This window comes from Lepisosteus oculatus, chromosome 1, assembly GCF_040954835.1.
Source record: "Lepisosteus oculatus isolate fLepOcu1 chromosome 1, fLepOcu1.hap2, whole genome shotgun sequence".
Taxonomy (NCBI): Eukaryota; Metazoa; Chordata; class Actinopteri; order Semionotiformes; family Lepisosteidae; genus Lepisosteus; species Lepisosteus oculatus.
In genome coordinates, this window is record NC_090696.1 from 42,216,205 (window position 1) to 42,242,006 (window position 25,802).

The window sequence follows — 25,802 nt, forward strand, 5'->3', positions numbered from 1 at the left end:
AATTGTAGGCTGTTTCCATTGGTTTTAACCATGTCATGGGAAACTAATGGTTTAGACAGACAGCATTCAGCTTGTGAACTTCTTGCATACATTTGCACAGCATAACCTTGCAGCATATTTTGCTACAATTGTCATAAAACTTCTGAGAAATAACTCTATAAAACCTGAGGGGGTGGACAAAATAACGGACCCTTTAATCCATTTACCTATGTGTATGGGGTATTATCATCTTGTAATATGGGGACATCTTTAGGAAACTGTTACACTAAAATTGTTTTATATTCCTTGGCTGTGAATCTGCCATGCAGAGTAATAATCAGACACAATCAGACAAGATGACTGCCCATGCCATAACAGACACACCACCATGTTTAACAGTTGAGAACACGCAGGGTGGGTTGAAGGCTTCCTTTGGCTTTCTCCAAACATAAACCCAACCAGGTGTAGGAAAAAGAGTACTCATCAGATTGTACTTTCTTCCACTGCTCAGAAGTCAAGGTTTTGTGCTCATTATGCTATGTCGCGTGTTGTTTTGTGCATTTCCAAATGGAAGCCATACCATAAAAAAGAGCTTTGTGTAGCACATGTGCAGGTTTTGTTTACACTGCGTCACGAAGGTGTAGATTCAGTTCTGCGGCAATTTTTTTTGTGATTTTTAGCAAGTATCCTGTTATGTATCCATCTATCTCTCTCAGTGAGCTTTGACTTGCGACCACTGCTCTTCTTTCCTGATCCTATTTTCCCTTGTTTGACATATGCCGTCACGATGTTCAACACTGTTCCCCTTGACACATAAAATAATTTTGCATTTTCTTTGACACAGTTTTTGCAATTTGAGCACCAGCTATTTAACCTTTCAAAAGCTCTTAGATCTCTCATTTTGCTTTGGAGACTTTACATATTAAAGTTTTTATTTTAAGATGTCTTTTAAAGAGGAAATATATTGGTAATTGGTATTGACTTTAATTTGAAACGTGTGGAATACTTCTTTTGTTAAGTGTTTCCATTATTTTGTCCAACTCTGTACAATGCTGTTCTAGTGTTTTGATTTACTGTTACATACAATATACTGTAAATAATCATCCATCCATCTGACCCCCTCTGTGATTGGAAAACTATGTATCCTGGTCTTCAGCAAGCAGGCCAACCTGGGTGACATGGGGTGAAAGGCAGCTCCCCCCCAGACAGGATGCCAGTTCATCGCAGGGCCACAGGAAAGGGAGCATTTAGGAACTTCAGTTAAACACTGACAATAACAGGCTGAAAAACTTTTTAGTTTTGAACTGAGAAGACTACAAGGGGATCTGAAACAAATATTCACTATCCTCAAAGACGTTGACACAGTCTTCAGAATGTTCAGAATGAATGAATGTTCAGAAATATGCACAATTTGTGCAAATATGCACAAATATGGAAGGTGAGAAGAAATCGGAGCACCTGGAGCTGCAAGGCAGCTGTGCTCATTCCCTTCCAGCTGTGCTGCCCACATCATACTAATATGATGTATTTGACTGCTTAACACACCTGTGGGGGCAGCAGTCCGTGATGGAGAAAGGATCCGTGTGCAGGAGAAGGATGGTGCTGATCTCAGGTAATGAGATTTGAGACAGCGAGACTACAGGTGCAAGCAGGTGAGAATCTCAGAGCTTCAGGCACACAGCCGGAATGAAAACAGACAAAGGTACCAAGAAGGAAATCCAGACAGGATGTTTAACAGGCTAGAAGTCTTGAGAGACAAAACACAGTCTGGCAGTCCAGGTCGAGTGCGAGAGACAAAACAAAGCTGAAGGGGAATCCAGGAATCAAAGGTCGGGAGACAAAGCAGGGAAACAAGCCAGGAAAGGAACACTAAGCTCTGAGGAAAAACCGAGAAAGCACAGGAGAGACAAAACGCCAGGTCACATAGCCAACAGCTTAGGCCAAGCATTGTGTCTGTGTGTCCAGGTCACCAGGTGATGCACTCAGGTGATGAATTATGGGACAGCAGCATTGACACCCAGCCCAAAAGTGTTGTCACGGAAACCGGCAAACAAAACCAATTGATTTGCAGTTTGCCCACTAGCCGCAGTGTTACGAGAGCTGGCAACGACACGATCATTACATATGAAATTTATAAACCAAGCAACTGGCTTTGTACCTTGCAGGAAAAATTACAATATTTTAATTCCAATGTGTAATGAATACTTTTAGAATGGTAGCAGAGTAGAAACTGGATTAGACAGTGTACTGTAAATGTCTAAAGTCACAATGGACTACATTCGTTTTTTCTATGTTCAACAGCCTATTTGGGAAAACGAGAAATCCACAACAAAAAAACTCTTTCCTTGCTTCATTTTATTTTCCACACAGTACGATGCCCTCCTTAGTTGTGCTGCGTCACTAGCACATCTGATATGCACTGACTCCACCCTTTCGACAACTGCTGTGTGTGAAAAATACATTCATCCACCCTGATAAAGATAGCTTTGAAACAGACAGTCCTGAAGGAACAAGCAATAAATCATCTGTATTTATGTTGGATGAGGACAGAATGGACTGTCATGTTCTGAAAGGTGAGGTCATTCTTCTGTAGGAAGTAATTAAGATTACAAGCTTGCACTGTCTGCCTCTGGTGTTACAGAAAACATTTTGATAATCTGCAATGAAGGTTAAAATCTCAATTAATATGAATTAATGAAAACTCATTACTCACTGAGCCTGAGCATATTAGAAGGCCCTGTGGGAAGGAACTCTTGTGTTCTTTGGCAGCCTATTCTTTAGCACAAGACCAGCTATTTATTTTCAGCAAACAGAATGGAAGAGTGTGCAGTGTGGCTCAAAGATTAAAAGTAGTGGTAGAGAGAGCTATGAACTTTTAGTTCCCAAAGTCCTGATTCAGCTGTCTTTTAAAAGCTAAGTTTCTAGCCAAACCCAGCCATTAAATAACACAAGCTGACTGAATTTCTGAGTTTGCTTTGATTATGAATGGCTGTGTTGGCTCTCACATGCAGTTTTGCTACACCACAATCAATCATGGAAGAGTTTTTGTTTTTATTTATTGCAATCAGTATTTGTGTATTCATGTACGAAGCTCTATGTTAAATGCTACAGAAACAAGGTTTAAAACTTCATTAGGAGGAAAGTTGCAAACTTCTAAAAAAGCATTCCTTCCACTTCAATCTGCAAAAACTAAGCTTCTCTCAGGTGATGTATTTTTAATGTAAGAAATGACTTCAGGACTGCTGAATCTCCATAACTCAAAATGTACTCACTAGATGGGACAGAGATGGCTCAAGTGTTATTACAGTCTATACATACATGTCAGCAAGTTTTAAAGCATCTTCAAACCATTCCTATCCCAGATCTCTGCTCTAGGATTTATAATTTGCTCTTGGGAAAAAAAATAGTCAAGCATCCTCTCTTTAAAGACTTAAAACATCCTATCTGTAAAATCTTAAAAACACTGCAATAAGTCATTTTGGAAACAGTGGAAATAAGAGATGCAAACTGTGCATGATTTACCAATGAGAAATCAACAAGTTTAAAGTTAAACTATATGATGATAATCCAGCATGTGAAATCAAAGAACCTTCTCAAGAACTCAAATAGTTCACTGTTAAAAAGGATATAGTCAGTTTTCTTCTTTCCAAAATAACACGAACTAAAAAATTAATAACTGAACATAACATTTTAGGCATAGAATAGAGAATTTCTTTGAAAAAACTCATACCATGCAGTGCAGATTAGCTTTTGTCAAAAGCAATGATGCATTTACATGTTATTTCTGAATCAAGCCTTAATCACACTATTGGACAAAGCACTTTACATTACAATTAAATTACAAACCATTTTTAATTTTCACTTATAGCTACTTATAGTAAAAAATTACAAAAAAAAACTAGAGATTGTTAACATCTCGGATTTCTCAAAGGTCTCTTATGATTTTTTTTCCGCAATACCTATTTAATCTTTCTTGTTTCTTGAGAGGTATTCATTAATACTGTAAATTACTCTTAAAAAGCACAGGGCCTTCTGGTTTTCATTTCATAGGAATTTACAGGTACATCGTTGAACTGATTAATAAGGTGCTATTTTCTAAATGTTTTGACATTATTTTAAATAAATCAATAAGTTAGGGCCCGGAGAGTCTCAACCAGTTAAAGGGCTCATTCAGAATGCACACAGAACACTGGGGTGGAGCGGTGGCTCTGTGGCTGAGGATCTGCACCTGTGGCTGGAAGATTGCTGGTTCAAATCCCAAGCCGGCAGAGGAATCCTACTCTGTTGGGCTCCTGAGCAGTGCCCTTAACCCCAACTGCTCCAGGGGTGCTGTACAATGGCTGACCCTGTGCTCTGACCCCAGGCTCTCTCCCTCTCTGTGTCTCATGGAGAGCAAGCTGGGGTATGTGAAAAGGCAAATTCCTAATGCAAGAAATTGTATAGGGCTAATAAAGTGATGTTATGTTATGTTAATCACTGCATGTGAAATATTGCAAATTTAGTCTAGTTAGAGCTGTATCATTTATTATTAATACAGCACTTTATAATAAATAGAAATCATCTGTACACCAAACAATTTAATTGATTCCATTATGTTAAAATGGTATAAAGGATTAGGGATCAAGAAAGCCAAATGCAATAGATTGGTTTCAAGATGTTCATGACTGCCATTACTCTCATTTTAAAAATACATCCAAGAAAGCTATTTGATTTTCTTGAAATTGAAATATAGATTAAACTAATTGGAAATAAAGAGTTATGAGAGGGTATTTGAAGATGGAAGCAGTCTTGTTGCATATAGCCAAGCAATACTTTTCCTTGAATACTTTCACAGTTTTCTCAAAGGCAGAAATTATAAATCCTAGGGGATCAATTTTTTTGTTAGCCCCAGCTGTCTGTAGTTTCAGCAGTACTGTTACTGATTCCAGAAAGAATGTAGAAGGAAATGTGAAACTTGTTCCAGATGGAGGCCTGGTTCATTTTGCAAGTAGTTAAATGATTATGAGAGCTAAACATTACATTAGTCCTATTGTATACACACAGAAAAACAGTACAACAGAAAGATAGATAATTTTACCACCTAATTTTCTTAAATGCTAAATGGCAATTCAAAGCGTGATATATCCGAATTGGGTCACATTATTTTTCAAACTGCTGAATGATCCAAGTCTCAAATAATATACACATCTTTATACACAGTAATATACATAATTAAACACACAATAAGGAATTAGTGCTCTGTTGGACTGTATTTTAGAAAAAGTAGATACTACGTCAATATCCTAACAGCCATCAAACATACATATAAGTAAATCTCAAAGGTATTATTGTAGTATGAACAGACTGCTATAGAGAGACATTTTGTTTTAATTGACAGTGATAACCCATTTAGATTCAGTAACGGCTAAATTCAAACTATACTCACAAAATAGCATTGAGTGAAAATCATGTGGTCTTTTCATTTCCAAAAGTTGTCTAGAACATGATTGTGGGTTAATATCCCTCTGTCAATTGCCATTGACAGTTTTTCCATAAGTCTGATCATGACAATGTGTAGAAACCTTTTTCTCTTAAGAGAGTCTTTTGATAACCGAAAGGTGATATATTTCTAGCCATTTACCAGTTCCTCAATATTATAAGTGTCCTATTCATATATTTATTTAAATGCATTTTTCAGATACAGGATTTGCTACAGTCCTCAGAAGAACATTAAATATGTATGGTGGTCTGGATGGAAATTGGAGAAGGATGTGGTTTGCTATTAACTATTTACAATGCAGCACCATCTGGTGGGGTGCCTGCTTCCTTATCTCTAAAAAGGAAAGATGGAATATTTAGGAAAATAAGACAGCAGCCTCTAACATAATTGGGTTCAGTAGACATTGACAAAATCTGTATATTTATAACAGCTTTAAAATGCAAGGGCAACTCGGTCTAATTGTCAACAGCTTTTAACTTCAGGCCAAAACAAATGGAAAAAAATACAAATGTAGAAAAGAGGGCTTGTATCTGCCTCAGACTTTCAAGCCTTGGATCAAACAGAAGTGAAATCAGTGGTTTTGTACAGTTTCACGCTGGTATTGATTTAGTAAGTGTCATATGTTAATCTCTATAATGCAGTGTAATACATTATCCACACTCTCCTCCAAATCCCTGAGATCCCAGTAAAGGACACTCAAAGCTAACTCTGAAGTCTACCCCCTGTGGAGATACTACAGTGGGCTATGGCAGCCTTTCTCAAAGAAATGTATTATGCACCAGTGGTCTAAAAGTCATCATTCTATCTTTTAAACAGCCTGAAGACCCTTTGAATTTCTTAAAGTATCAAAGCTCAAGGGACAAGAAAACCCTGTCTCTGGGTTTGACGATTTCACAATTTTTAAATGAATCTGTTCCTGTTTTATTCAAAAAGCCCCAGCCTGATGCATTTATGAATTTCCAGACGTGTGTAAATGTGACCCCAAACCACTTCTTTTACACTCCAAAACCTGTTGTAAGCAACAAGGAGCCATGTAGACATTTTATCAGTTCACATTGAATGTTACCAAAAGCAGAATTCCTTAGAAACAAATTGCAGTTGGAAACCTTTAGAAATTTACAAATTACATTGGAAAACATAGCCTTTTAAGAATGGTACATTTAAAGGGGGTTCTGATTTTGAAATTTTCAATCATAATCCCACAGATGGTAACTTCACACCATTGGCTCCTCAGCCAACATACACCAAACACGGACACCAAATGTCTGAAAATGTGTTTCCTCTCATAGTGAGCAAGATTACTAGTACAGCAACACTTACCCTGCTACTAATAACTAAACAGTCAAATCCCAGTTTACTTCCTTTGTTAGTGAGTGAACTGATGCTTGGTGAATATTTCTTTATAGTTATAGGAATGAGATACTATAGGACATACATTTGAAATGGTGAAAGGTACTTTCCTTCTGGCCACTAGCACTTCAGCTAGGGTTACTGTAACAACTTCAGTGCCATTCACTCTGCTGATGTCCCAGAGATCCCCTCCTGACAATAATTAAGTACTTCAGTAAGGAGCAGCTCCACCGTGAGCACATAAACAAAGTGCCCATCCCACCATGCTGTGAGTCCCTTCTGCCCTTTCTTGTGGAAGAGATACAGTGATGTAAAACAAGAAGGATATGCTTTTCCTGCAACACAACCTCTTGACAGTAGAATACTCCCCTGTATGGGAAGGCTACCATAGAAGAGCTGATTTGACTGCAAAGCAAAAACTGAAGTAAAACCTATTTTCAAAATCAGACAAAAAAAATTCACTGTTTTTTTATCAGACGTAACATATTACAACAATTATAAACAGACACTAAAGCCGAGCCCAAGACTTCTGGAGCCACACAAACTGTACAAAACTGTCTCGTGCCCTGGAATTAAAGAAAACAATCACTAACAAGACATTAAAATGTCCAATATGGTCAAAAAAGTGTCTCCTATTTCAAGGCTAGTACTATCATGGGTATTTCATACATACTGTACCTGTAGGTAGAGTAATTTCACTTGGACCCATATACAGGCATGATCTGTGTAAATGTTGGGCAATGAGTTTTATTCCAATTCTCAAAAAGTGAAAGAACCCAGGAAAGCTGTACTAAGTCCTATCATACTGCTTTCCCACCACAAATATAAGGGAGATATGGACCTTTTTTTATTCTTCTGTGCCTTTTTAAAAATTAAACGGAAAAAAAACACCCAGAAAAGTTCAGGTAAGCCATGTTAATATCTGTCAATCTTCATACAACTCAGTTCTCTTGAACCTGTCAGAAGTCACTGACTCAGTTATGTTTCAGAGTAGAAAATGTTTTAAATTCTCTTTTCAATAAAGGTCTTATACTGTGCATATTTTGTCCACTTTTTGCTAACACTGCTTTGAAAAACATCACAAAATAGTACAAAAATCCGACATCTCAAAACTCCCTCACACTCCACCATCTGCAGTTTTCTTACATTTAAAATATAATAGACTGTTACCACGAAACTACTACAGTAGTTATTTTTTTACTGACCAAAGACATTTTCCTTATAAAGTGTTGGATCCCAACACAAAACTAATTCTGCCTGGTACTGTAACAAGCTTGCAGAATGCCTCAGAGTTTTCACAGAGGCTACAAGTTATCCGACCATATTGTAACAATAAAGTGAATTACACGGAAATACAATCCGAGATGTTTCCTGAATTGCTATTAGGTTCTTCAAGGAAATGTTCAACTTGTTCTTATAATTGCTGAGGGCAGGCAGCTCATAATGTGTATATGAGCATAGGAGGATATTCCTTACACAAAAAATAATCCCAACAGTAAAAAAAATCCCAAAAACCACAATAACACAACCCTGTTTAAGAACCTTTTATTTCCTTTTTGTTTGATTATGAATCTTTATGCAGAAGCACTCCCTATTGATTCGAGAATAATCAGCATACTTCTTAATGTCTAACATGGGATCAACAACATCTCCATCATAATGTACCTCAACAACTGTACTCTTTAAAAGTAAAGGTGCCCTATCACCTGTGTTGCTGTATATAGCCTATATTTTATTAAATGAAACCTGAAAAAATTAAATAAGGGAAGAACAATTTTTTCCTTCTGTTCTCCTGTTTGATCTAGGACTAAAATGCATCTAAGGGGGAGTGAAATTAAACTACAGTATAGTACACCTACTGTACAGTACAGGATTATTTACAATGTGCTCGATATAAAGGAGGAGAGATTTCTTTATCTATGTTTAAATGTGTGCTGCACAAAAAGTACCAGCAAGATTTACGAGGTAAGGAATGTCTACTTTGTCATGGTGTATACTAAAATTCTTTAAACTGATGATTTTGAAAGATTTAATTCTTTTGAAGTTAGATAATGAATGTGTGCTATATTTAGCTAATAACTAATGTTTTCTTGTTTTTATAGATATTTCACTACTTTTGTGACCATTTTAATTGAATTTCACTTGTTTGTGTGAAAAAATATTTAAAGTTTTTGTTTAATTACAAGTTTTTTTAAATATATATATATATCTTTAAATCTGATATGCATCTTAATATAAGGACATGTTGATCACTCACATCCCATGAGGAGTTTAAGATGACCGTGGTGCACCATATGTTGATTAAAAATACTACAAATGGGTAATGGGTAATTATCATTTATCACAATGTAAATTAATGTGTTTATTGATGTTGATGACATCAGTGTTGATGACGGTCTATTAAATATTTAAATAATTTACCAATGCTAAAAGGTTAAGATCGCTTGGATTTTGCATGTGTGCCATTTGTTGTTTTCCTTGAAACTTTACAAGCACCCATTGTAAGAAAAAACAGCACTTTCAGACAACAATGTAATGAAAATAAAATCTTACATAACCTTTTCTTGTTGTAAAATGAGTTGCACACCACAAGCCTAATGTAGACATTAATCTGGGCAACTGAGAACCCACACTAGAACTGTAAATAATGCAATTGAACCAAAATGCTGGAGCCACTGCTTTATACAAATGCTGCCAAAAGCTTGTTTTTCAGTGCCATTACATAACTGGTAGCTTGGCATTTACAAGACTTTAGGGATACTTCAAGCTGCCTCTCCCAGGAATACCTCAGATGGATCACTATATCCTTGACTGCTCTGGACATTGAGGGTAAAAGATTGAATTGTTTTAATGTAGGACATTAGTAAGGTAACTTTGGAAACACATGCATCATATTTCTTTTTCTGGAACCTTAAACAAAAACTGATTTATTGTTGAAGTGTAGAATACAGTATTTATTGTTTCAGCACTCGCAGTTCCGCCCTTTCATTGTTACCATTTCATTCCTTTGGACTCCCGCTGGGAAAAACAGCAATTTCTAGATATGAAATAGATTACGGTGGGGATTCTGATACTAAAGCAAGGACAAAAAGGAAAAACAATTCCAATATTAATAACAAAGCTATAACACAAGAGAAGGAGATAACTTTTTTTTAAAGCCCCGCAAGGTGTCCAAGTACACGCAGGAAGATCTATGTAGAGGGCTCAGAGTATTATCTTTCACAGATCTAATTAACAACAATTCAAATTTCACTGACAGCTGGATTTAACTGGTCACCATAATAAAACTAACAAACACTGTATATTTGGAAACCTTTTGTCATCATTCTTTATACAAAGATCAGACTACAGTACATGTTATTTGCCTGGGACACTAGTTTTCTGTTTATTATTTACCCACCTCCTTTCTGCTGCCCTTTAGAAAGAAGACTAGGATGTTCAATGTATGTGGCTGAAGTAAATGCCTGTAATTGCTCTCCCAGGAGAACCATAGCCCTCTTAAAAACCTCTACTGCAATTGATAGTGCATGAAGCAAGGCCTACCTCCACAGGGAACTCTCCAGAACCTTGGTTGAGTCTGCATGGTAATATTTGGTCAGGATAAGAATAACCTACAAAAGAAAAAACAAATAATTGTAATACAGTATCAATACAGGACTAAAACCAAATAGCTATTGAATTATGTATAAAAAGTGCAGCAAAGAAATCCTTCATATGAAAATAAAGAGGACCCATATACATAAAAAATCTTTCCTCATATTTTTATTAGTTCCAGAACTTCACATTAATTAACTTGAAGCACCATCAGTCAGCACTTTAATAAACTATGTTAAGCAAAGCTGTAAAATTTTGAGTATTTTAGCTGATCATTTAGCTAAGTCACTGAGGATTGTCAGCAGCTCAAGGCCATTTTAGGGTATCTCCTGAGGAATCTGGCTTCTCGTCTAGTCTGAAACGCACTTGCTGAAAAATAAATGGAGAATACAGTAGGTGCCAGATTATACAGACTCTGACAGAGTCAACATTAATCATATAAATTCATTTTTCACTTGGTTTTGAGTAAAGAAGCAATGTTATTGCATGACTAAATTCTATTTTGTCTTTCTGTCAATATTTAACGAAGTAACAGACCTCCAGCATGAAGGACTTCAATTAATTGAAATGCTATAAAAGAAATGAAAAGCATATTCTTAGTGACTTCTTTATTATCAATTTTGTGGCACCCTGAAACATTTGCATGTTACATGCAGCGCCAGAAAAAAAGAGGGTATTATTTTACAAACTGAAATTCCAGTGGAAATTATGCTTGGCCACAGATTGTAATTCACTTGTTATGGGGATTTCAAAACATGAAAAAGGTAAAGGTATTAAGGTTGCTAATTTGAGGCTCTCCCACAATTATTAATGTTCAAACTTGTACTACAATTTACCAGGCCATATAGGAAAGCTACAGACAACATGCTGTGAACATAGAACATGGTACAATAAGGACCATAATGTTAATTTTCTAGGCCCCTTGTAAGGGGCAGTAGTGCAGACAGGCTGGTGGAGATTTACACAATGAAAATAAACACTTAACTGTGACCTTGTTTAAAATATATACAATATTATGTTTAGGCATTTCAAAAGTTTGTCTTTCAAAAGGCATTACAGAACCAGAATATTATGTACCATGTACATACAGTATACCAAAACAGAAAATATTTTACCCTGAAAGATTGAAATAATTGAATTTAATAATTGATTTTATAACCATGACCTTCATAAACTATGTATGGAAATGGAAAAATGTTACCTTACTACAGTATATAGATTAACTGCTTAGTAAGGGACTGTGAGACCAAATTTATTAGACCCTAAACAATGTGTTAGCTTGCACTTGTTGCAAGGAAGAACAAATTTGATCTTTAGCAGAAAAAGACACAAACTAGACATGTTGCAAACTGAGTATATGAAACTGCAAAGATTTTAACCAGGACAACATTCTATTTTGTTGAGTCATTAGGCCTGTATTAATGCACGCCTTAAAACTATACTGTAGGTTTCCTTTCATTTCACATAATGCTTTAAATATGGTAGCATACATGCATAAACCTTTTATAATTTACCTTTAAGACTGTCTTTTACACTAGATTTATATTACCACAGGCAGGGTGTATTTATTGCTGCAGTGTAGACAATATCTGACAACTGCTGATTAGTTTTCTAAACTGGAATTTATAGAAGCGTCTGTCTGATAGCAAAACCCCATAAGCACAGGTCCTCGTGTGCCACTTGGTGTGAATCCCAGTTATTAAGCCTTAGATAGGAAGGGATAAAGGTCAATTCTTTTCCTCCCATGTGACACACAATTTATTTTTAATAACCACATATATAAATATAGGACAGCCCTCCCTTGGTGACTCAAAACAGATGGACAGTCATCAAAAAAGTAAAACCAAAAATACCAGGAAAAGTAGTGTTTATCTGGACTGGCAACGTTAACAGATAATTACAGACGACAGAGTAGGAAGGATGTAACTACAGGAATCTTTTAATACTAGCATTTTCACAGGGATAGAAGGTGATCATTATGCATTTGTTCAAGACACAAACCTATTAAGTTATTCAAATGGCTGTCTTGTTTTCTATTTTAATTTCTAGGGAAATGTTTATCCCAAGTTCACATTAGCAAGATTATACAGTTTTACTAAACATGGCAAAGGTTTTTAAAAGACATATTCCCTTTGCTGTCATTTCAGAGATTCGATTGAGTGGATTCTATTCCTCTATTCTATTCCTAGTATGATACTAGACATCTTAAAATTGCTGGACCAAAGAATACATTTGTTTTTCTAATGGCATCATCTTTTTTTTTCTCCCATTATTACTGCAGCTTTAAGGCCAGTGTGAAGGCTCTGCCAAAACCTGTCAAAGCTCTGACACCAGTCTTGAAATTAAGATTCCCAAAACAAGATATCAAAGCAGAACTACTGGGCTGAAAAAGCCATACAATATTAGTCTGAAGGTGGGGCTGCAGTGATATAGCATGTATCCAGAAACCACAACACAAAATGATTGAAAATGCTACAGTATGGATCCATTAATGAACTTATGAATACTGTATTTTTATGCACCCCACCTTGCTCCTGTTGCTTGCCAAGATAGACTCTGGCTCCCCACGCAATAATGAATTGGAGAAAATGGTCATATAATGGATGAATGAATATTTTTAAGGCACATGAGCAATTGCTGTAATAAAACAATGCAGTTTAGATTTTGCCTCTTATCACGAGTCCTAGGTAAAATTGTTTTAACGAAAACTCAGAATAGGTGTTTTGGACAAGTAACAATAGTGATACACAATATTCTTGATACGTATCATTATATCCGTAGAAAAATGTTTCAAACCTCAGTGGTCAAGGAGTATAATTCAGGGTAGAAAGGAAAATTATACTGGTTAAAAAAACATTATTTTAGTATATTCAAGAGATGTTATGGATGTCCTTATATTGTCTAAGAGATCTTTTATAAAAGGTCATTTTGGTCAACTTATTATTTTCACAGGTAATTTCCACACTACAGTATTATCACAGTGGTTTTACACTGCTCAGATCATACACTTGCATTTCTGTAGTTTCTTGTGATGGGATGCTCTAGCATAGCTCTCTATCTTGTGAAAATATGCCAGAAGGTCGTTGGTGCTGATCTTCCAGCCTACTCCACCATCTATCATTCATGTGTTTTGCGTAAAGCAAAATACATCTCTGATGATTCTTCACACTCTTGTTGAATGAATTCCAGTTACTCCCATCAGAGTACAAATACAAACTCCCCCACTCCAAAACCAATGGATTCAAGTTCTCATTCATACCTGTAGCCATATCCTTACTTAACACTTGATTTTCTATGCAAACGTGTATGCATATTGTTGTGTTTTTTTTTTTCTGTCATGAGTACGCCAACGCTGCCAATGTAAAACAAATTACTCCCTCAGGGATAATAAAGACTCTCTCTCTCTCTCTTCTACCATGATTTCACTATCTTTTTCTACAGTTTCTCCTGCTTTTGCAATGGTGTACAAGAGCAATCTTTTCTAAGGGCATTCATTTCATACAGTTTTTAAAGAAACATTTCTCAACAGGGTTATAATTTAGATCATTTGAAATAATCAGCTACAAGCATACTTCTAATTATTACTGATTGAAATTACCCACATTACATACACAGTGTGTGATGATTGAAGAACAGTCAGTCACAATGACTCAGATTTTCAAGATGCATCCCACACCGAATGTGTAAATGCTATGTGTTCAGATTATTTAATCAGCTAACTTGTGCGGTAAAGAAACTAGTGTGTTTCTTGAGCAAGTAAACCTCGGTGTGTAATGGCTTATGCTTTCCTTGTATATGTTTAACTTATAGAACCGGATTTTGTTGTCACTTCTACGATTAAAAAAATTACTCATAAAAAATAAAAAACAAGATAAAGTAAACCATTTGTAACAGAACACATTTAAAATGCACTGAAGCAAAAGGGATTTGAAGGACATAGGCACATTGGCACATTACACATTACAGTACATAACTGTAAAACTGACAGTTAGCTGTAGACAAATGACTACATTTTACATTGGCTGCCAAGAACACAAAAATCAACATTTATAGAATTCTATTTGTATTATCCTTCAGGAAATTATTTTTGGTGGAGTTTAACACCAAGTCAGAGTATTTTGTTTTTGTTTGAACTATTAATAAAAAACATTCTACTCCAAGCAAAGCAACAACACTACATAGCAACATTTTGCTCTCTAATCGATAATGTTACACTTGAAAGTGGTCTCCGTGTCGGCTGTCACTTCTGTCTGATCTGTTTACTGGGCTCCTGCTCCCTCAACACTGGACACAGTCCTGTGGGAGCCTCAGATGCCATTGATGGACAGCACAGCCCCTGGCTTTTTGGCTGCGAAACAAGAAACTCCTTTCACACAGCCTCCATGTGAGTAAGCCTTTGTGAGCTCTTGGTTTGCATCTGGTAACCTGATCAAGAAGCTTCAGAGCTCTAAACGGCCCTGCGTCATTCCAAACAATGAGAGAGGTTTGTGGTCCCAGGAGGCAAAGAAATGTTTCTATTAGGGTTTGACCAAAACAGGAACATCTTTACCACCCAGATGTCCACTTTTACAACATTTAAAAACTTGTTCCAAACAAGATTTGATGGAGTTGCTGCAATTCATCTAACGTGATGAAATAAAACCGGAATATCATGCACATGGTTCTATTTTAAATGTTTTCAACTGTAAATTTACTGTCAGTTTAATAAACACGAACACAAGGAATCGACTGTCAGGAAAATCTAGACAATGTTTAAAACTCTAAGTTGGATGAGTTTTTTTATCATTACTAAGGTTATTTAAAGGTTGAAATGCACCAGTGTTCAGAGAACAGAACATTAATACCCTTAACTATATACAGGAAGGACTTGGCCCTAATGGATTAGAGAACTCAATAACAGAATAACAGACCTGCAATATTACGTAACCCCCCTGCGTTTCCTGAGAGAACTCTCTTCTGCTTCTAAATTAAAGTCCTTAAAGGGGTGGGAGGCATGATCCATCACTTGTTGACCTCATCTCCCCACTGCAACAGACAGCACCTTCCACTACTGGAGTCAGTCACCCTAGCCCAAGGGAAACAGTGACTCCTACAATCCCAAAGTCAGGATAAATTCTCATTAATGAGGTTAGGGATAGCTTTCTCATTTAAATTCTAGTGTGTGGACTGGATGTGATGGGGCAATGAATAGGTATGATATTATGAGGAATTGAGCACAGTTATTTATTCATGACAGAAGAAGGTACAGATAACTTGACACCGATTTTATTTGTAGCAGAAAAAGTCAGGAGCATGAACTGTGCTTGAAAACAAAATTACTGAAATTGTACCTCAGGGTGGCCTTGTGGGGTCACTCTGAAAAGTCATTTCAGAAGCGGCTGAGAGAAGGACAGTCTATAAAGAAAAGCAGGACTGTATTCTCTGCCATTGTCGGTCCTTCCATTGAAGGAATGGTCAATTCATCACTTTAACATTAAGAGAAATTTGAAGGAGAAATTATTTACAAAGCACATGGCCTGGACAGGTATTTGAAACCTAGTTGTAGGTGGATGTCTCATCGGTATCATTCAAAGATCTATATTCAAAACCTATAATGTTTCATGTGGATTTCAAATTATACTTTATTACAGTATAGTCTCCATACATGAACATATTTTCACAAAGCCACTGCAGGCCCCACTGTTTGATACGTCCTGAATCCCTAGGAATTTTGAAAAAAAGCAGATGAATTATGTCTAAGGCTGTATCCAAGTTTACAAAAGCAGCCTAATATGCATGCTTTTCTGCATGTTGATCTGATGATGTGGATTGTGTAAAATATCCCAATCAAACATGCTCGTCTGAACGGATTAAAATACTACCAGTCAAATGTGGAAAAGACATTAATACAGTACATCACTTATTTACCCAAGATAATTATATAAAATGTGTTTTTATGAATTTAACTGTGACAGAATGCTTTCTCACGCACAACTATAGGCACTTCACTACTTCCCCTTTATTTAAAAACACACTCATTTAGTTTATCTAACTTTTAGTGCTTTGTATTTAGCCATTTGTTTCACTGGTGCACACATTAATTATATCCAATGTCAGAAACAATGCCGTTGTTTGATGGTTGTGCTTATTTGCTAAAATGTTGAGGTGGTGGAAAATCTCCCCAGTCACCTCATACATGGGATGGGATTGACTTACGTTACTTGATTTATGATGCTGTGTAAAACAAACTGAAGTAGTTTGTAAATCGCAGCAATCAGATCCATTACTAAAAACTATTTCAAAAAGCAAGAGGAGATATTACCAACACTGCCTTCATAGCAGCCAGCAGCTATAACACCCCGCAGCTCTCAACTGGCTACCCACAGAAGCTCAGCAGGGTTGAGCCTGGTCAGTACCTGGATGGGAGACCTCCTGAGAAGCTATGGTTGCTGCTGGAATTAGTGTTAGTAGGATCAGCAGGGGGCACCCACCCTGCAGTCTGTGTGAATCCCAATGCCCCAGTATAGTGGTGGGGATGCTATACTGTAGTGGGTGCTGTCTTTCGGATGAGACGTTAAACCGAGGTCCTGAGTCTCGGTGGTCATTAAAGATCTCCGGGCATTTCTCGATAAGAGTAGGGAGTTATCCCAATGTCTGGACCAAATTTCCCCCCTCGGCCTTTACTGTGGCCTCGAAATTGTCCCCATGTATTGGTTTGCACTTGCTCTCCAATGGACTGGCACCCCGTCCATGGTGTACCCTGCCTTGCACCCGTTGCTTGCCGGATGGGCTCCTGGAAATTACATGACATGACTTCATAGGAAAGGAACAATACATTAGCAAAAAGGGTATTTTGTATTGCACCAGTTAGAAAGGGAAGGCTTCTTCCAGTTAAAAGGGAGGACTGGCCATGGGGGGGAGAGCCCAGCAGGGTGTGCCGGGGGTTCCAGGGAAGAGAAATAGGGTTCAACAAGAATTCGTCTGTTCTAGCTCTTCCAGTGGAATAAAAGACTGCAGAGTTGTTCCAGTCGAGAAGAGGAACTGAAGATCTGTTGACTAACACTGCTGTGATGAGTTGCTTTTTGGGACTGAGCAGGCTTCTTCAAAAGGGACCACCAGTGCATCGTAAGAGCCCAGAGGAGTTCTAGAAAGCCAACAGTGATAGACCACCCAAATGTGTACATATTTTGGTGACAGGCTGTCTCTGGACTACAGGCTCTGGGGTTGGCATTCCCACATTTCAGTGGCAGTGCTGGGATCTGTGTGCACCCTGGTGGCCTGCCAAACCTTCATGTCGAATTTACACTGCCGTATCCACTTTAATATCGTGCTTGAGTTAACTACGAAAGGCGAAAGGGGTTAAAAGGCAAATCAGTCAATCAAGGCTGGTGTATCCAATTTACTCTCTAGAAGGAGGAGGCTACAACCATGCCTCCTACAACTACAACCAGCTTGCTTCATCAAATTTATCTGTGCATAAAAAAATGAAACCAGACTGTTACTCTTCTTCACTATATTTTAAGACATACTTCAACTGAAATGTACTTTCAAGTGCATTTCAAGAAGCAAAGGATCTTCCAACTTGTACAATAGTCCTATTTTGTGACCTATGATTCAAGCATCTGCTAAAGTCCTCACTAAGAATAAGCCACATTCTGAAGAAGTAGTATAGGATGCTAAATATTAGCATAACTACATACATCCTATAAGTTTGGGTAGGTGAGTTCATACTTTCAACCTAATTTTGAAGAACTGCCTTCTGTTATTGGAAGATCCCACTTACTGAAGCATCTTACCGCTAGATATTTTAAACTTTGTGATATGAGAACCAGGACATTGAAATATTACCAACATAACTGCCAAAATTCAGGAACCAGCCTTGCAGTCTGTGTCCAGACACATGCTTTGCCATGCATTGTTCTGTATCAAACATCCTAGGGATCATAAAGCAATGAGCCTGTGATTCCATACTTTTACAATACCTCACGTACTGCTCAAATGCATTTCTCCAAGGGTAACTGGTAAAATGAACGCACTCAGTATCAGTTATCAGATGCATCATCGTGTTCTGATGTTTTCTTAGAGAGCAGGCAAGTAATCAAAATGTGGTCTCTGAGCTCTAATTAGATTCTGTTTATGGTGTCAATAGAGTCAAATGCAGCACATGTTATAAGATCCGGCCTACCTACAATACCAGTCTCTTCAGCGTCCAATGACATCAACCCTACCTGCCCCAAATAGCTCAATTTTTATAGTCTAGCTTTGTAGTGTACTCATTGGACAGATAAGGCACTGCTGGGATTCAATCACTGCCACTTGCAGGTACTCCAGCCACACCGTAAAGCTCCCCAGACAGCGAAGAATTCCACTGTGCCAAAAGACCGGCTTCCCTTGTGAAAGAATTCAGCACTATCCGGTTCCTAGGAGATTACGTCATTCGAACAACCTCAGATGAGCACTGTCACACACACAAAATGGCATGAGCATACCATCCCAGAGGTGGCTTTCACTCCCATGCTGGTTAAGGCAGAGCTTGAAGGGAAGTACATTGTAGTCCTTGGGTACAAACACAGATACCATTAAGATTCTGTTTTGGTGGGATGTGTTATAAACACAAGTTAGATTGTTCACTGCAAATGTGGAATTCCTGTTTTATTTATTTTCTCAAATGATGGCTGGCAGATATTTTTCCCTATGCAAAGATGGCAAAATCATTCATTTGAAATGCCAGCACTCCAAAATGTCATGTGTTGGTGCATGTCAAATCCAAGTTGTGTGGGTTTTTTAACACTCTTCTTGTCATTTTGCATTGCAGTTGTGCTGAATTTTAGGGATATACTGTGTTTTTCAATGTTTTGGTAAACAGAAAAAAGTAAAATGGGTCAACATTAATGCCTTCCTAATAAGTATACCAAGAAATTATAGACCTATTTGGCTTGGTCGGTCATGTTCTGTCTCTTATAAAATGCTGAATAGTAAAACAGCAACCCCACAACTACCACAAATGTCATTTCTCTTTGCTTATTTCATATCTGTCCTTGGCACACTGTCTTTTTAATTATGGGTTCCTTGGACAAGTAAATGAAATGGTATTTTCCAAATACTGTATCAGGAAGCTCAGCAATATCCCTTCTGCTTCAACCAATTGTCTACTTTCTTATTATATGTCATGATTTAGGAAGCTTCCTTTTATCAATTCTGTCATAATTGTGTGGAAATGTACAGGAAAAGGGCACCTTTTGTGGTCAGTCATTTTTTAACCAACCAACAAAAAATTCTGTTCTAATTCACAATCCTTTTAAAGTCACAGAAAAAGGCCATGACCACCAATGGAATGGTCAAATCTGATATGTTTCAGTATCTTTGTACATTATGCTGTTGGTGCATAATTTCTGATGTGTTCAGAAAACAAATTTTAAAATGACTAATCTTTTCCAGGCATCACACACAGCATGATAAATCTATTTAAATCCCTTCATCAAAACAAAAGGTCCATGTTTCCTAGGAAGGAATGATACATATTGCCTCAAGTGTTCACTGAATCCTTTTTCACCTTTAAAAAAAAAAAAGACCTGAGACAGCAACCAGGTTCTGGCAGTCTGTGCTCATTCTATTTGGCTCGTAAGATTTAGAACACATTGTTAATAATTGGTTTTCATAACATAGATAGCAATAAGAAAAATGTCACACAAACAGTGAATAAAAAGTATGAAAACTGGCTTTCATCGCAAATTCCAAAACTCCTGTATTTACTGTAGCAGTTAACTGCTGTCATACAACCACCACCATCCATTATTAAAGATAAAAGTACTTTAAAAACTGCCTATTTATATACTGGTCAATGTCTGTTATAACAATTCTATAAACTGAAATGTTATTTCCAATATTAAAGTGAAAATCAAACATTTGGACACAGCTTCAAATAGTACAATTTAAAATGTATGTCCTCACCTGGATATTAGCACTGTCAATGATAATGATGTTCCTGGTACTGTACATTTTCAGATGTTTACTTGTGATATTCACTGCATTTTTATTCAAATTCCTGCCATGTAGCTAAATACAAATTTGCAAGTTTTACAAATAGTCCCCACTAATGACATACTGTGAAACACATACCATTTAACAGTCAGTTAAGAACAGAACCCTTCATTAGACTCTCCTGGCTCAGACCAAGAACAATTACATGCTTCTGTGCTTTTCCGTGGTCCTCTTCCTTCCAACAAAACTGTTTTATTTAGATACAGTCCTACAAGTTACTGCCATAATCCAAGCACCGTCCAGAGCACAGAGCCTTTCCAGTTCTCAGAATGGGATGATATGGCACATTGATACTGTACCTTCAATTGTAAACTCATGGCTGTTTGGGTGGCATAACTGCTTTGTTGGACAGGCAGAAAAACAGCCTGAAATTGGGTTTCTGAACGGACAAGGAAAGTGTAAAAGGGAAGAAATATCTGCAGCCTGACTCAACACATCTTCCTGGAAGATTGGAAGCACCCAATTAACTGCAGGGAAAAGGCCGTCACATTGCCTTATCAACTTGCCACTGGCCTTTCAATGTAAAGAAGGGTATCTTTTTGATTGATTTAGAGATATGACCTAAGGAACAGCTAATAAGTCCTGCCATAGGAGTTTTTACTTCAAGAGTTATTTAAAAGGGAGGACAGAGCTAGAATAAGATCAACACTCCCGTCCAATTATTATTTTCCCTTTAGCATTTAAATTCCCAACCAATTTAAAGATAAACTTATAGTTTGAAACACATCAGAGCTGCAGGGCTTCCTACTTTTCTCATGACAATCACATTTCTTCAAATGATTATTATATGTGTCTGTGGCATCCAAGCTTCTCTTTCATGGAAAACCCCCTGGCATAATTGATGGGTGTCTAATTGATTGATTCAGCAGACCAAGAAATGGGAGAATTGAGCTCTTGAATGACCAATCAGTTCATTAGCAGTTTGGGATACCAATCACGGAGAAAAGGGTACACTTCAGTTAGTTATAACAAATCTTCTTGGAATTCAAAGAAATTCCGTCAGGGACTCTGCAAAGAATAACATCCAGACAGAGCAACAGGGGTTGTCCAATTGATTTGTGTCTAATTCAATTCTATACGTTATCTTGAAGGGTGATCACGAAGGGAGACATTTTAAAGTTCTATTAACTACAATGTTTTTTCTACTGTGTATGTGATCCACCAAACCCTGCCGGATCCTCTGCATTACATTCACCATTTCCAGGCTTGCTATCATTTTTGCTAGGGCTCCGTTACCTGTAGAATTAATGCACAACATCCAAATATTCAATGGCTTCCTGTTTCATCAACAAAATCTAATTACTCCAGAACTTGTTCCAAAGGGCTGTTACAACATGCTTTCCTTCTTTTCCCAGTCAGTTGCCTTTTTATAGGACAACAGGTTTTTTTTTTTTTACACAAGCAGAAATGCCAGATATCCTTAACAAAACCTCAAAGCACAAAAGCCATCAGGAAAACACAGCGCAGGTATGAAACGCTGTAACAAAAAGAAGGCTTAAAAACAAAACCAAGTTGTTAATGAATGGCACTGGCCTTGAAATGGAGAAAGAAAGTAATCCATTTTCTGAAAAAGAGTGCCAATGACACTATTAAGGACATGTCTCCTGTTCAGAGTAATCCACTAAATAGCTTTCTTAAACAGTTTCCCAAAGAAGAACTCCTTCTGCCTTTATTGGTGCAATTATAGTGAAATGGAATCCTAGCTGGGAAAGACTGGCTTCTTTTTAGTACATACAGCTGTTTGCAAGAAGAGCAGCTGTTGGTTAACATTAAAGTAATCTTGGTTCTCATCTTCCCATTCATGTCTGGAAAATACTTGACTCAATATCTAAGACCTGCTGCCTTGTAGCCTATCAGGGATACTGTTTCGTTCCCATCACTGTTTATATAATCATTCCTACCATGGTAATGAATACGGTAGTATACAAACAAATAACTCAGTTCTACAGACAGTGTATTTTATATGGTACAAGATTTCCCACTACGAGGTTATTTTGAAACTATCACATACAGTAACAGGACTACTAGCAATAAAGCAATTGACCTGCAAAGATACATGAGCAGAAATCAGAAAAAATATTATTGACAACTTTCATTATGGTATCAATACAAAACAACAAAAGAGGAGAACTTATGTGTGAATTAGAAGAGCCTGTTTCTATTGAAATAGGAAGATGATTTGTGTTCAAGTGTACCAAGGAGAAACTTCTGGATTGAATTGGGTGCCACAGGTCGATTTACAATGAATTATAGGCTTATAATAGGAGCTAAAACAATCGTCAAAGTTAAAATCCATTTTAGGTAAAAATGAAGAGTGTGACTTTAAGCACAGCATTTTCCAGTATAATTCTGCCTTCATGGTAAAGCCTGCTTTTGGAAGGTCAAGGTAAAATTGTGATAGTGGAATTTTAAGAAGAAGCTTTAATGATGAAATAACAAGACCGATTTTCATTAGTCAGCTACATTATCTTTTTTTAATTGGTCACAGAGCTCACAACAGATACTGTACCTAGAACTTTGACCACAAAATATTTAAAAAAAAACATTGGAAACTTGTTCTGAAAAATTGTTGGTGGAATTTTTGCCTTCACAAGGAGAAAACATGCCAGTACTTAAATAAGCTGCAAGTTACACAGTACGACAACAACACTAAAACATAACCAATTTTGATTTTGGTTACCACTTTGAAGGAAGCCAATTTAGATATCTATTTAAAAATCCAATTTACTTACAGTACATCAGTGATATTCCTATTTGAGGACTTTAATTAAACCCATGATAATTACATAATTGTTTTTCTTTTTTGTTAGTTAGAAATGTTCTTTGTAAAAGTTATTTTCCAAAACACAAGCATATGCCATATTTTACAACATTTTTTGTATGTGTTTAAATGTTCATAGCTATAAATATTTTAATTTACCAATGTGGAAACAACACAAGCAGTGTGGCAGCCAATTTGACCAAACCAAACATAATTAATATCATAAATCTAATAATAATATAATAAAGACAGAAAATGTGACAAGATATTTAAATTAGTGTCTTCTAAAATAGAATTTTAAGCATTTAGGTTTAGGCACAAATAACTACATCTCCGCCAAGACTCTGTTTAGTCTATGAATAGGCTGGCTGGATGCATTTGCCAGAATGTATAAATCACGGGTAACTTTCATCTGTGTGCTGTTATCAGGACTACTTCACTGTCAAACTCGTCATAGTGGATTAAAGGGAATTTAATGGAATTTAAATCAAGAAAGAAGTCATGAAACGAGACTTTAAGGTGTGGTAACTCACAACAGTTAGATCAATGTACTTCACGGCAGAACAAAAGTTTTTTTATGTATCTCATGCATACTGTAAGTGATCCATACCATTATTGTTAATTTAAAAGTTACAGTATACGAATTAATATGAATGGGGTTTTGTTATGTACGACGTAGCTGAAAATAAATTTAAAGCATAGAGCACTGTGCGTTTTATTCGTATTGATACCCGTGTCATAAGAGACCTTGAAGACTGTTCTGTTAATGGGTGTTTGCCTGAACTTTCACACTGGTTTAGAAAGTTCTGTACTAATTTTTCAGCAGACAGCATGTGGTTTGTAACTTTTCTTTTAACAATCGAGTCACAGACAAATTAAATCTAGGAAAGGGTATTGCAAGAATTTTAAAGTTTTTAGCTTTCATATCTTCTTGTGCTGGAACATTAAGCTCATATTTCCGTCTGACCTGCCTGCTTGTTTCTCTGGAGACTGTCTGCTTCTTTCTTCGGAGACTGCCTGCTATCTCTCCAGCTGTCTGCCTGCCTGGGCTCAAAGTGTGTTTGGAGTGTTTGGACTGGAAGCTGAGCGCAAGCTTTGAACACGTTTGCTGTGTCCAAATCAGATGGATCAATTTACTAAGATATCTTCATTAACTGATTTCCTGTATTAATGCATGGAGGTAGCCCAAAAATACAGTTAGCAAAACACAAATAAATCCACTCCAGTAACATACAGTATGGTGCATATTTAGAGAACACCTGAAATATTACACTGCAATTAGGCTTAATTATTGTATGTCATATCTAATTTAATATTTTCAATTTAAAAAGTTAACACTTTAGAATAGGTTCTACTTGTAGGTACTGTACATATTACTACTTTATGGTTCAACAGATTGTTGTGTGCTAGTTACTGTCTAACGAAAGCCTTATTAATGTTACATGAAGTTCATATGCAGTATACTGTAAGTTCACATATATATGGATATATCTTTGTACTGTAAAAGCTTTACTCTCTGGCATATTTGGGAAATAAGAGGTGACAGATATTCAATATTGAAGTAGGTTATCACATCAATACACCTACCGTATATACAGTAGTATGTCAGTAAAAATATATGTAACTTAGTTGGAATACATTGTTATTCAGTATGTTTGCATTTACAACTGTAAGCACTATTACAGTGCTGCATGAAATACACTATAAAATTTTAATATTACAGTTAACTATACAGTACTTTAATAATAAAACTGTAATTGAAGCAAAGCACTGAACAAAATTACATAAGATGAAACCTCACATAGCTTAATTCCTAGTGTTGTCGTTTCACATCACTAGAACGCTTTCAGCCATGAATAAAAGGGTAATACTGTAAACACACAGCAGAAACGATTCCAGACAAAGCACGTTTAGGAGAAGATTCACAAACAAGGCAAAGTGGAACATGATTAAGGTTGCATACAGAATGACGGATTTTGCTAATACTTGGAGATAATTCTAGGTGAAGCTGATACAATGTATGCACTATGGCAAATGTTTAATGTAACTGAAAGCACCAATTGATAGATAGGAATGGCAGACAATGTAAGATGGATTGAACCACAAATTTCTCAAGATATCAAAGGATCATTTGGTACTGGAGTATTTAGAAAATCCCAGTTAATAGAGCATTCCGGTTCATAAAAGTCCAGATAGCAACATTTTAACTATACAGTGTATCTTACTGACAGATGATAATACTTTAAGTATCTAACCAGCTTTTATACACAGGTTATCCATGATTTGTTATGTGTGAATATAGTGGTCATACAGTATGTGACCAACACTTACAGGTGTTGCTTAATGAAAACTTTTACTGCTGAAAGGTTTCAGAAACGAAAGTTACAGGCTACATATTCTCTTTGCATACAGATTAAATATAAAGGATCTTTTTTTTTACAATCTGAGGAGACACCACCTAATAAGGCTCAACCTGCCCAAGAGCCAGACACTGTCATGCATAAAAGAATAGGTTAGAGACTTTGTCAGGATTGAAACACATGGGTCCTACAGAGTGCACTATAAATACTTCATTCGATTCCCCACTTGCTTGAGTCACTGAAGATCGCAAAGAACTGT

At 36.7% G+C, this 25,802-nt stretch overlaps 1 protein-coding gene across 2 annotated transcripts in view; it reads right to left on the reverse strand.

Annotated features, from left to right (window-relative positions):
• The window catches only part of sorcs2 (sortilin-related VPS10 domain containing receptor 2), a 369,458-nt gene that overhangs the window by 243,313 nt on the left and 100,343 nt on the right, over positions 1–25,802 (reverse strand). For both annotated transcript variants that reach the window (XM_006629678.3, XM_015344988.2), the window contains exon 2: positions 10,352–10,419. In XM_006629678.3, coding sequence (XP_006629741.2) covers positions 10,352–10,419 — 68 coding nt within the window. The remainder of the gene's footprint in view (positions 1–10,351; positions 10,420–25,802) is intronic.